The 12802-nt window shown below is 33.7% G+C and overlaps 3 protein-coding genes across 3 annotated transcripts; 2 read left to right on the top strand and 1 right to left on the bottom strand.

Annotated features, from left to right (window-relative positions):
- Positions 1-2666: 2666 nt before the first annotated feature.
- Positions 2667-4121, top strand: LOC110412718 (C2H2 and C2HC zinc fingers superfamily protein). Its single transcript, XM_021423330.1, has one exon. It carries the CDS (start codon positions 2765-2767, stop codon positions 3974-3976), a length of 1212 nt encoding a protein of 403 aa, XP_021279005.1. The 5' UTR covers positions 2667-2764; the 3' UTR covers positions 3977-4121.
- A 3529-nt stretch (positions 4122-7650) lies between these two features.
- LOC110411786 (histone H2B.2-like) lies at positions 7651-8277 on the top strand. The gene has a single exon (XM_021422078.2). It carries the CDS (start codon positions 7727-7729, stop codon positions 8153-8155), a length of 429 nt encoding a protein of 142 aa, XP_021277753.1. The 5' UTR covers positions 7651-7726; the 3' UTR covers positions 8156-8277.
- A 30-nt stretch (positions 8278-8307) lies between these two features.
- Positions 8308-12201, bottom strand: ACD1 (Pheophorbide a oxygenase family protein with Rieske 2Fe-2S domain-containing protein). Its single transcript, XM_021422076.2, has 7 exons — positions 11618-12201; positions 11164-11399; positions 10922-11048; positions 10143-10279; positions 9536-9695; positions 8711-8989; positions 8308-8624 (listed from the first exon to the last, which is right to left on the bottom strand). Exons 1-7 carry the CDS (start codon positions 12041-12043, stop codon positions 8370-8372), a joined length of 1620 nt encoding a protein of 539 aa, XP_021277751.1. The 5' UTR covers positions 12044-12201; the 3' UTR covers positions 8308-8369.
- Between the last annotated feature and the right edge of the window lie 601 nt (positions 12202-12802).

The following is a 12802-nucleotide window of genomic DNA, read 5'->3' as shown; positions in this document are numbered from 1 at the left end:
AATGTTAAAAATATTTATTTTGAAAGATTTTTTAAACTTTATCTTTACACATTTATGAAATGTTACAGTTAAGTGATAATATATAGGTATTATACAATAACAATATATCAAAAATAAACCTTAATTATAATATTGTCTTTATTTTTGAGTCCTTTTTTGACATTGTTACGGGTAATTTTGATGTTTTTAGAGGGGTTAATTGCGGTATGATTTATTTTCTCTTGATAATGTTACTATCACACATTAATTTAATTAATTGTGTTTTAAACATTACTTCTTAAGATTATTTTTAATATGAATTTAGTAACATAAAGTTTTCGAAATATACAAACAAGTTATTTAATTTTAAAAATCTTTTAAATATTTTTTCAACTTTATATGTTTACTCGACGTTGCTTAGACTGTGATCATCTTAGTTTTATTGCTCTTGATTGAATTTGAAATTAACAACATAATAAAACAAGGATACTTTGAAATCCTACTTTCTTATTTGAAAATACAGACAAATTCATGAGAAAAAAAATAATTTGTCAAATCAAACTGAAAGAGCTTTGGTTATAAATATGATGTTAATTAACATATTTATTATTATTTGAAAAAATAAATTGAGATTAATGCAATCTTAATCTCATTAATACTAGTGTATTATATACTACAATATATCATTTAGACAGCCGCCAACAACCTTGCTTCTCAAAATCCATGCATTGCGAAGCAACATCGACGTGGCTGGACATGGGCTCCTCTTAAAGTTTCCCAAAATCCTTCAGCCAACTGTATTACTTTGATACTTTCTTTAATATGTATTTACCCGAAAAGGAAAGCTTGACGTTTAGTTTTTTATTTGGTACCTGCACCTTCCATCGACTTCCAAACATGCCCTGTCCAGTTGAAACTCCACCAGAATCTATGACCCCAAACTGATAAGGCTTGTCTTATCTCTGGATCTCTACATGACTTGGACTACATTGCTTTGCTAATCTTTTTTTTTTTTTGTTTGGAAGAGAAAGTGGTTTGCTAATATTATGAAAGTATTTAAAGATGGGCTAGACCCCAACATTTTAAGTTGACTCTGGTTATAATTAAGGAAACCTAAATAATTAGGTCTGAAGAAAATAAATCATTGACCGCTAGCTACAATTTAGGTTCAAAGTCCATACCTCGTGACCAAGTTGCTGGCACTAATTTTCCTCCCATTTATTTTGGTTGAGTTCAAAGAACCGACCAGACCCGGCCCCTTAGAATTCAAAATTTAATTTTCACATTGACAAGCCATCAACAGTTAATTAAACATGCTTGATTATTTCACTCAGGTTTATTTTGTTCACCTTATTAATCACGAAGAGAAATTCTTTCCCAGGTGAAACAATTAATACAAAATAGAAATGGCAAATGAAGTATTAAAATAAAAATTTAGATTAATAACAAGCAGTAAAGCACTGAGCGCGGAACGTTAAAATATATAATAAGGATAGTGAAATAGTCCTAGCTAAAAGCACTCATAACAACATATTCGAATCGATATTCCATGTATCATTGTTTTTTTAGCTTATATATGAAATTACTTTTAAAAAAAAAATCAGAACCTTGAGATAAGTCGAGAAGTGATTGAAAAAAAAATATAAACTTCTCCTAAAGATATATATATATATATATATCATGGATTAATTATCAATTTCCAAACCTAGTTCTATCATACCATGTGGTTAAGTTTCATAATTTACAATATTAATGTAATGATTAAATAATATAATTCATTTAAATGTACTTTTCTCTATCTACCTACTCAATTAATTAAATATTATCGCTATAGCTAAAAGAAATGGTCAAACATCATAGCTTAATGAACAGAAGCAGAGAATCTATATTATTAAGCTGATCATCCAAGGTGTGATTATTACTAATATACACATTTATATTGCAAGCAAATACAGCCACTCAAATTTGCTTATTGGAGTCTAATATATATGCCACTTCAACATACCTTACTGAGATTCCTGCTCAATGCCATGTATGAACAGACAACAAAAACGAGAAATTTAGCTTGTTTATTGTTTCATTGTCTGGATTGATTAAATGAACCGTTCTTCATTAGTTTATTTCTTTCCCTTTATTTACACTCGCTAGAGTTTCAATATCCTGAGGAAAGAGCTCATGACTGATGGCTAATATAAAGGAGGCAGGGGTTTATTCTTATCATATTGGGTAACCTTCAGCAATTTGAATACTTCAAGTCATGCGTGAGAGATTGACATACAAGAGTAAAAAATCTGCTTTTTATTGGAGAACTAGAGATAAGAGATTGATATGACGCAAACCAATTTGTCCTACATGTAAACAAAATATTGCTAATAAATTCATGAGAGCAATAGGGTTAATTTGGTTTCTTTTGGTTTAATATAATACTAAATATGAAAATGTTTGCCAACTTTCTCATGGACTTTTTCTCTATTTAAGTGTTGTCATAGTTCGAGATTAGTAATATGTGAGGGAGGTCTTAACTGGGGATGAATTGAAGCTCTTTAGTTGACTTAGCAGCTCTCTCTTTGTCCATGTCTTAATTTCTTAAACAAATGTTATGCTTGTTTTCACACTTCTCCAAGAACGAAAAGGCTTTCTTGTACGTACCTCTTCCTATATAATCAATCTTACCCACAAAACAAGCTTTTTAGAAATGTGCCATTCAAATCCAACCAAAGGTAGATAAAACTACCATCAGAGACGACTTGAGGCAGCCGATAGCTAGTAAGCGAAGAGTTTGAAAATGATTTCAGGGGCGGCTTCATGTTTCCCCAATGCATCAGAATGTTTGCCAATGTATCCTGTGGCTGAAGACATTGTTCCATCTCCCCTTGAAGCAGGTTCAGGCCCAGAGGCTCATTCGAGCTCTCTCCTCTATAATCTCTCCCTCCTGAAAGATAAAGTTCATCAGGTCCAATCGCTTGTTAGCATCCTTATCGCTCCAGATCAAGCCCACCCTGAGTCAACGACTTTAGCCATAGCAAGCATGGGTTCTTTGGTTCAAGAAATCATTGTAACAGCGTCTTCGATGATATTCATTTGCCAGCAAATGGCTCTTGGAACCACTTCAGCAGGTAACAGTAATAGCACAACTGATCAATTGCACCAGCAGCAAGTTAGGGTTCCTGATAATAATGGGATATCTCAGCAACCAAACTTTAGTCATGGTAATTGTGTTGGTAACATATTTCAAGAAAGAGGAAAAGGCTTTTATTCTAGTGCTGAAACTATTACCTGGTATAGTGATCACTGCAATAATCGTAACAACAACAACAACAGTCGTCGAAGTTTGCTTGTTAGCAATGATGATAAGCTGGAAATTAGGCAAGAATTGCCTCGAAGAAGCGAAATTAGTGAAGGGTCGCAAGGGATTTCAATGAAGAATTATGATATAGTTGAAGTGGATGCTGCGGACTTGTTAGCTAAGTACACACATTACTGCCAAGTTTGTGGTAAAGGGTTCAAGCGAGACGCAAATTTGAGAATGCACATGAGAGCTCATGGTGATGAATACAAGACAACTGCAGCTTTGACTAACCCCATGAAGATACATCATGAGGGAAGTGCCACGGGATCAAACTGTTCGATGGATTTGCCTAAGAAATACTCATGTCCGCAGGAAGGTTGTAGGTGGAACCAGAAACATGCCAAATTCCAACCACTGAAATCCATGATTTGCGTGAAGAATCACTACAAGAGGAGCCATTGCCCCAAGATGTATGTTTGCAAGCGGTGCAACAGCAAGCAATTCTCAGTGCTGTCGGATCTCCGGACTCATGAAAAGCACTGCGGTGATCTCAAGTGGCAATGTTCTTGCGGTACCACATTTTCCAGGAAAGATAAGCTAATGGGTCACGTTGCTTTGTTTGTTGGGCACAGTCCAGTTGTTACTCCTTTGACAAAGCCAGCAAAGCTCGAACTCCAACCCACCAGTAGGCAACTAGATGATAGGTAAGATGAAGTACTTGCATATAAATAATACTATTAGATTCATGCTTTTCTCTTCTGTATTTAATGTAAATGACGAAATAACAAAACAATCAGAACTTTGAAATCAAAACATTTGTATATTTTGTTACATTTGTAGTGAAACAAATGGAAATGCTAAAATATTATTGCAGACTCCTGCATTTTAGCTTGTATACATACGTACACACACATATATATATATAATTCTTTCACAAATAAAAAATACCTGGTTTGAAGTTAATTAACTCACGTTCTAAGTAAATTGGGTTTTAAGTTTTAACCATGCGCTGTCTATATAAATATATATATATATATATATTCATAAGGGATGAACTATAATGAAGCAAGAACCTGTACGGAGAGCGCATCTGTATGGACTGCGGTCTCTCTTTTTGTTTCAAGGCTTGCTCCAAAGGATTGGAGTTCGATATACATTTTTGAGGCAGCATGTTAATGTCTGTAAAGAAGAATTCGAAAGCATCATACATTTTGCCATGAGCTATATATATGTACCCTGTATATCACAGTTTCTTTTTCCTACTTTAATTTTCTTGTAGTTTTCCTCCCCATATTTTCAGTTCTGAGTTTTAACTGAAACATTGAATTCCATGTATAGAATTTATAGTAGTAATATTTTGTTTTTTTTATATATATAGTTATGATAGTTTTGAAATTTAAGTAATTGAAACCTGTGGCCTTATCGAGTTTATATATGTATAGGTAACCACATCCATCGTTATAATGTATACTTGGGTAACTAAATCACCTTTTTACACTATATATATGTATTTAATTTCCATATTTTCCATTTAACCTTATGATACTTTTTGTTATATTATAATAGCCAATGCTTTCAAGAGACTATATAAGGAGTTCTATGCCATTACAAGCACCAAAGTACTTGTGGTTATCTGTTATTACTGCAATGAGAAGTTGATCAGGACTATAATTTTTTTAATCTTAATTGTTATGACTTTTCCCAAGTAAATTATTTGATGTTAATGAATTAATTTGCTTCATTTCTAATATTACTAATAAAGAAGGGCAGAGTTGGCCTTGGTAAAGCTACTTCACATTTTATTTTCTTTCTTCATTTTGAGTTCACGGACATTATTAATTACTAGTAGATTTTTTTGGATTAATGTTTTGTTTTGAGTCATCTAAGGGTTGTGAGTAATTAGTATGCTTGATTATTTTTAAGGTTTTCGATCCCAAATCATCTATGGAAACTTTATATGTTGGCCATTTTTTGTCACATGGATATATTATCAATACATGATCAAATTTAAAATTTTTAGACATATTAATGGGTATTTGTAATTAGATATTTTACATTTTTCGATTCAATTAAGTAAGATCACGGTATCTTATAATTAGATTCGAGTAATAGTTTTAAGATACCCATTATCCCATTATAAATATGATTTTAAACTTTAATTTATTTTTATATATGAACTACTTTTAATTTATTAATTCAATTTTCATTAATAATACATATAAAAATTGATTTTAGATTTATTTTAGTCGGATAATAAAATGGATTCATGTATTTAACGAGTATTGTTTAGAATATTTAAACAATAATAATTTCAATCTAATCAAATATTTAATAAAATTCAAATGTATTATCAAAGAATAAGTTTCAAGATAAAATATTTCTAAAATAACAAATATTTTAACTACTGGTTAATATCCTTTAGTTTTTCTGCAACTTTCATCACTAGCTAGCAATATAGTGATTGCGAAGAAATCATTCAACAAAAAGGATCTCGATTTTTAATGTATATTATAAGGAATTAATTCCATGATAGAATTGTTATGAATATTTAAGAATTAATGTTTAGTTTTCGATATGTCCCATGAAGCTTTTGCTATTTATAGGATTAATGGCTTAATCTTTATCTGGACATGAACAAAGTCAAATCTTTTATAGAGACTTTCTTACTTATGTATGCGCGAACATGTATATATTGTTGTTAAAAATGGAGTTTAGTTAGAATTTAAAAAAAAAATTAACTTTAAGGTATGTTTTTGTAAATGTTATCTTTAAAATTTATTTTATTCCCATCACTCGGTGTGTAAAATTGATCTATGCGAATAGTTTTAGACACAATGAAATAGACATCTAATTTTATTTTACATTTATTATAGTAGACTGCTAAACGCATCCAAGGATTGTAAAATTGTTTGATCTTAGAGTTTATTTTCTGTAACAAGTATATTATAAGAAATTTGTATACTTTGATAAACGGTGTGAACTCAAAATATTTATACCTTTTTCTAAATTTTTTTTCAAAACAAAACACATTCTCTTGTTCTTATTTTTTTTGCTCGCCTTGTTATATGTCAAAATGATTGTCAACAAGTCCTTTATACAAATTTTGCAAGTGCTTCATTTTTAAAGACACAACTTTTTCATTATGATACTTTTATGTCTTAAACATATCTTTGCATGTTATAAGACATAACATTTGAATAAATGTATTGTTCCAATAATTACTTTATTAAATGATAACAATTCATAACATAAGACATAGCCTTTAAGTAATAATATGAAAAGTTATAACTTTTAAGTAGAGGTGTTTTTCAATTATTTTATAATCTTTTAATTTAGAAGTGTTTTTTCAAATATCACTTTACTAAAAACTATAATTTTTTATATAAAAAACCACTAATAATTTAATAACCACACTATAAAAAATAATTTTTCAATTGACATGTCTTTTCAATAATCACAATTTTTTATATGAAAAACTATAAGTTTTCGTATGAATAGATATAACATTTAAGTTTAAAAATATACCAACTTATATATTTGAATCATAAATGCAAAGATTAATATGACCTACCTCAAATACTATGAGTAAATGTTTATTATCGTCAAAGAATACTAAATATTGATTTTTTTCAAAAATCCAAAATAAATGAATTAATTATTCAATTTCTTAACCAAAATAAGATGTATAGATTCTCATAAAAATTATTATCTACTCAAGATTAGTGCCAACAAGGAGTTTCTCATTAAATTTTAAATCCAAAATCACTTACATCCAGTTAAACATAAATTTATTAATTGAATCAATCTTTTGGTAAAAATTTAACTATTAATTTTATGTTTATAATAAGAGGGGAAAATAGATTAAAAAGTGTTTATATGCACTTATTAGGATGTTGATTATAATAAATTGTCATTACTAAATTTTCTTAAATTTGGTGAGAATAATAATTAAAATAAAAAAACAACTAAATGGGAGAAAATTAATTAGATTACCCTTTAAGGTAAAAAAATGTTTATGGAAAAAGCTGAAAAATAAGAAAGAAACGTATTTTTCTGTGGTAAGGCGAGAAAACGTTTCTTCACACGCCACGTGGAGACATAAAACTGGTTCTCGTATTTTCATCTCCTTTACGGTTCGCTTCACACAAAGCCACCACTCTTACCCGCGAAACATTGAAAATTTGGCACAAAATTAAAAAACGGGAACGAAACAAAATCCCGCTTAAATTCTTAAACCAGGAAGACGACAAGACCCAATCCTCTCCGTCCAATCCCATCCTCCTAAATCCAACGGCCGGCACTTTCCACGTCACCGATCCTCGCACACCAAAACCAACAAATCGAATGACACCCCTCTTCCCTATATATTACGTTTCAGTTCCTGTGTTCCTCATTCCATCACAACATTTTCTAATATCCTTCCCTAAAAGCCTAACAAGTCCTTGAAATCAATTACCAATGGCACCAAAAGCCGAGAAGAAGCCCGCCGAGAAAAAGCCAGCGGAAGAGAAAAAGGCCGAGAAGGCCCCAGCCGCCGAGAAAAAGCCTCGCGCAGAGAAGAAACTCCCCAAAGAAGCCGGCGACAAGAAAAAGAAGCGAGCCAAGAAGAGCGTGGAAACCTACAAGATCTACATCTTCAAGGTTTTGAAGCAAGTCCACCCAGATATCGGGATTTCGAGCAAGGCGATGGGGATTATGAACAGTTTCATCAACGACATTTTCGAGAAGCTCGCTCAGGAAGCCGCGAGGCTCGCTCGCTATAACAAGAAGCCGACGATTACTTCTCGCGAGATTCAGACGGCTGTGAGGTTGGTTCTGCCTGGAGAGTTGGCTAAGCACGCTGTTTCGGAAGGGACAAAGGCTGTCACTAAGTTTACTAGTTCTTAGGTTGGGGGTAAAGGTGGTTTGGGGGTTTTACTTGGTTTTTAACTTTGTAAAAATTAGTATGTTTAATTTTGTGTCTTTTGTAATTTCCAGAGCTTAAATGGAAATTTGCTAATCTTTTCAAATTACTCTAATTTCTTTCTATATACACTAAATTTCTCAGTATTTTAACATTCAGCTTACACTGCAAAATACAATCCGAAGTTTTGAACTTGTTCTAATCAATTTCAGCATGTACATAATCAACAAAAACGAAGTTCTTTTGTATTTCATGCAATGCGAATGCCAAGCCAGCAGAAACCAATGCAAGCACAGCTAAAACGATCCGGAACTGGATATCGGAAGGAATGCCGGCTACTGCGCAAAATGCAACAGTTGCGCCAATTAGGATCTTTTGCCATGTTCGAAATGATGTGTAAGCTTGTTTACATGATGAACACTTAAGAGTGTGCTGTTCAAATCTATCCAACATCTGCAAATGATAAAGGGAAAATTTTAAGAATATGCCCAAAGAAGCTGTTGTGAGTATCAGTACGGTAAGTTACAAGTTTGTATTACCTGGCGTTTTGATAATACTGTTGATGGGAGAGGTTGCTGGGGGCTGGAGCTGAGCCATTCAGGTTGACTGTTGCCGTGACGTCTCAGCCAATTTCGGAATGCCAGGACAAGGCGGTCGGCTTGTGTGGGTGTAAATGTGAGCTTCGAGTACTGCTTGTTTATATCTTCTGAACTCTCCATTGACTTTGAGAGAAAGATCTTTTCTTGTCCTTGAAGTACAATCATGTCTCCATCGTAGACCTTGTTTGAAGTCCAATGTTCAAACCATCTAGGAACCACCTGACACGAGAAGCCACAAATGAGACTCAATAATTTATACAGAATGTGGCATAGCATAACTTGAGTACTTACATCAAGGCTTTTCCCTTAATGTGAAGCTCTGATTAGGAACCTAGATGTTTGATGACCTTAACCCTATCATTAGCTACAGCAAGCAGATGAGGGGAAAGTTTCTGGTTAATCTTTCAATTTAGCATACCCCAGTCTTTTGTTCATGAAGACATCCTTATGAATCTGTGATTTCTCATCCAAAACTTCCTAGCACATTACAATTCCTCAGGCACAGATCTACTCATTCCCATTTGAAAGAAAAATCTCAGATTATGGCTCTGTTCAAGTAATTCTAACACCAGATTACGAAATGTTTTGTATATTTCAAAGAAACCAAAACAATAAAATAGCCCGCATTGACCTTGAAATAAGCTACAAGCATAATTTATGTCGAAAAGGAGTAAGGTCATAAAAGAAAATAGGAGTAAAGATCCCCATATAACTGCAACATCACACATAAACATGTGCATATGAGCGCAATGAAACAGTGCTCACCTGCCACCAGGCAGGTCCTGGTACTGTAAAGTGGAAGAAGTTCCGAGCACTACAAACAATTGATCGTGTCTTCCCTGGAGCCATTGGTACATTGAATGAACATATCCATATCTTCCATTTCTGCTCACCAACTATCGGAAGCTTTGTGTCTATCTCTATTCTGTGGGGAAAGATGGCACAAGTACGATAAATTTGAAAGATATTCAACAATATTTTAAGGACAATAATACAAGAAACAATAAGTCATTAGCTGACCTAAGCTGCAATCAGTGTGAAAGCAATTAGGTCATCTTTATCAAAATAAAATTGATTATGCATCTGAAAGATGTGCAGCAGACTAGAAAGGCAGAATAGACTTAAAAGAAATTTTTTGAAAGGCAAGCCTTTGGCAATAACTTTTGGCATGAGGAAGTGTTTTAAGAATAATCCTAGATCAGTTTTTGAAACATATGTCTCAGCACAAGATACCAAATAAATTCTTGATAATGCTATGGGGTATGCCCTGACATACAAATATCAAATTTATGAAACTTTTCAGTAACATGAAAAAGAAGTTCGTCAACCATGCATTGAAATTTTAAATCTTAAAAAAGGGTAATTAACTTACTTATTCATATAATAACATGGTGCAACAAACTTAGCACTGATCTTTGGATTACCCTCATTTGATCCACCAAAGCCCCAGGGGCCACTAGACTCCACCTTAAACGGCAAAGGTTTGGCTCGGTCTCTCCTCCCTGTAACCTGTGTTGAATGGAGCAAAAATGTTGTCAGCAATGGATGTATTACATTTCGCAACTTTATTCGTTTCCAACAACTAAGACTAGGGATTAAAACAACATTACAAACCCTATAAGAACTAGTGTGTTTCAAAATTATATATTGCCAAATCGGTACAGAAAATTGAAAAATTGGTCTAGTACCAAAAGAGATGTTTGAAATATGCATATAAGATTTTGATCTCAATTTAACCTAATTATATGTAGAAAGCAAGAAATTACACAGGCATACACAGATATTTTAAGCTTATAACTTTTTTATTTTCAGGGGTTAAAACCCCAATCTTGAAAAGCTTGTTTGTAAAAATAAAACTTAAAACTTCAAGGAAGCCTCATCTCAAAAGTTACTTGGTCCCTCAACATCAGAACAAATTGCTGACCAGGTACTATTAGCTTGCCATCTGCTTTATACTAAAATACACCAAAAATAAAATTTTAACCTAGCTAGGAAATGTGCCATCCACAAGACCATGGCATGCTGCACAACACTTTGTTTCACTTGGAAATAATGAATCTTTCAATATCGTCTACACTATAGCTTGATGCATCTTGTAATAGCATCTAACCCATGTAAATCAACTAAATATTGTAAAGCTAGTAAAAGTACCTTGTGATGAGCAAAATCAATGTGGGAAGGATCAGAGACATTCTCCATGAGGGTATCATAGCCATAGAACAGATCACGCTGAATATTCACAGTTGCAAACTCAGGCTTTTCGAAGTCATCAGGCAACCTGAAAATTAACCATAGCAATGATGTTTCATCAAGATATTCACCCAGATCATCTAGTCCAGTACTTGATCTAGTAAATGAACCATTAACAGAAATAAAAATTAGCTGTCAATTACATTGGAGGCTTAGTTGCACTAGCTCTTTCCTGACCATTCTCATCAGGCCATACAAAAAGCAGGCCTTGAGACACCATTGTGGGAAACCTAGTAGCACATGCTCTTGGAGACTGAACTGCCCGAGCTTCAGGACCTTGAGAGGCAGCCTGAGGTATCCTAGTGCAAGATCCACATCCATCAAAAGACCATCCATGATACGAACATTGCAAGTGGCCATTTTCATCTATCCGTCCTTCCTGCAAATTCAAAGAAACCAATAGAGTGTCCAATAAATAATATGGGCTATATTGAATTCTAAAACCAATTTTACAAAATGACTAGAAGGCTTAAAAAAGTTTAAATGTTGTACGCACTATATTGTTAAATAGAAATTTAATCCAAATTCTTCATGTTTATTAAAAACCAAATAAGTGGCAACCAGGGTCTGATTAAAACAGAGAATTAAGAAACTTACAGATAAAGGAGCAAGCCTATGGGGACATTTATCATCAAAAGCAACCCATTCGTTCCTTCCTTTATCAAACCAAAGCACCAAGTCAAGACCCAGAAGCTGAAATGGGGTTGGTAAGGTTGGGTCCAAATCTTCAACCAAGGAAACCGGGTACCAATGATCTTTCCATGAAAACTTAGCCTCTGAACTCTCTTCACCAAACTCATCACCTACTTTATATTCTTCCTCTAGTTTTTGATCTGAAGTTGGTGATGCTGCTGATGATGATGGAGGAGCTGCCACGTTTAAAGGTGTAAGCTTCGTAATTCTCCTTGGAGTAAGGTTCTTCCTTCGATATATAAAAGGATGGCTTTTGCTTGACTGTGAAGATGCAATAAAAGAAGCTGCTATATTGGCAGTGGAAGTAGTAGTAGCTAGAAAAACAGCCATTCTTCTACCTTTACTGATGTTTTCTCCTCTTAGGTCGTGCTAGAATTCCAGCTTCTTTAATTGATTTGAGACTCTTAAAAGAAAGAAAAATTGGGTTCTTTTTCCTTTTAAGCAAAGATGAGAAAAAGAAAAAAAAAAAGAGAAGCTTGCGTGCAAGTTTGCAATGGTGGGTCTGGAAATGTCTTCGGTTTTAAGACCAAACAGCGAAAGCTCTAAAACCATTGAAGTCGCGCTGGGAGGAAGTATCCTGTGCTTTCTCTCATTGCTAGGCTTTTGCCAACAGCCAATGGATGAAGACACGTGATGGTGTGTGGCACTTGGATGACTTGTTGCCATTGTTGGAATGGAACTTACAGGTGATTAGCCGTTTGGGATACTGACCAAAAGACTGTTTGCATCCGATATGGCATTACAGCCACAACTTTTAACGCTGTTAACGGCAATAGTTCCAAATTACGTGGCGTCGGTAGAAGGAAAGATTTGACACGTAAACTGAGTCGTTTTGGCACGTGTGAAGTTGAGCACCCTGACATTTTTCTTATTTGACTCTTTTTGCTGCCCTTGTTATTTTCTGTAAACACAAACAAATATAATTGCTCTCCCATTAGTCTTTTAATTATATTATTAGAGCATAAATTATACAATACCCAACCAAAAACAAAGTTCAATCCATTCCCAGAGCGAAATAAAGCAGATTGTGCCCATTGGCAGTAAAGCAGAAATGGAGTTCCACTGCGGAAGGATTCAATGTCACTAGAA

The sequence above is a fragment of the Theobroma umbraticum genome, unplaced genomic scaffold (genome assembly GCF_002168275.2).
Source record: "Theobroma umbraticum cultivar Fairchild unplaced genomic scaffold, ASM216827v3 scaffold_95.0, whole genome shotgun sequence".
Lineage (NCBI taxonomy): Eukaryota > Viridiplantae > Streptophyta > Magnoliopsida > Malvales > Malvaceae > Theobroma > Theobroma umbraticum.
Note: the sequence above shows the minus strand (reverse complement) of the source record. Positions and strands in the feature narration are given on the sequence as shown.

Bases quoted from the DNA above. Each gene is read 5' to 3' on its own strand.
- ACD1 (XM_021422076.2), bottom strand. From the start codon at position 12,043: ATGGCTGTTTTTCTAGCTACTACTACTTCCACTGCCAATATAGCAGCT. The intron at 8,990-9,535 runs GTGAGCACTGTT...TTCTCGTGTCAG, and splicing joins CAGGACCTGCCTGGTGGCAG to GTGGTTCCTAGATGGTTTGA. The intron at 8,625-8,710 runs GTAATACAAACT...TATCATTTGCAG, and splicing joins CAGTATTATCAAAACGCCAG to ATGTTGGATAGATTTGAACA.
- LOC110412718 (XM_021423330.1), top strand. From the start codon at position 2,765: ATGATTTCAGGGGCGGCTTCATGTTTCCCCAATGCATCAGAATGTTTG.
- LOC110411786 (XM_021422078.2), top strand. From the start codon at position 7,727: ATGGCACCAAAAGCCGAGAAGAAGCCCGCCGAGAAAAAGCCAGCGGAA.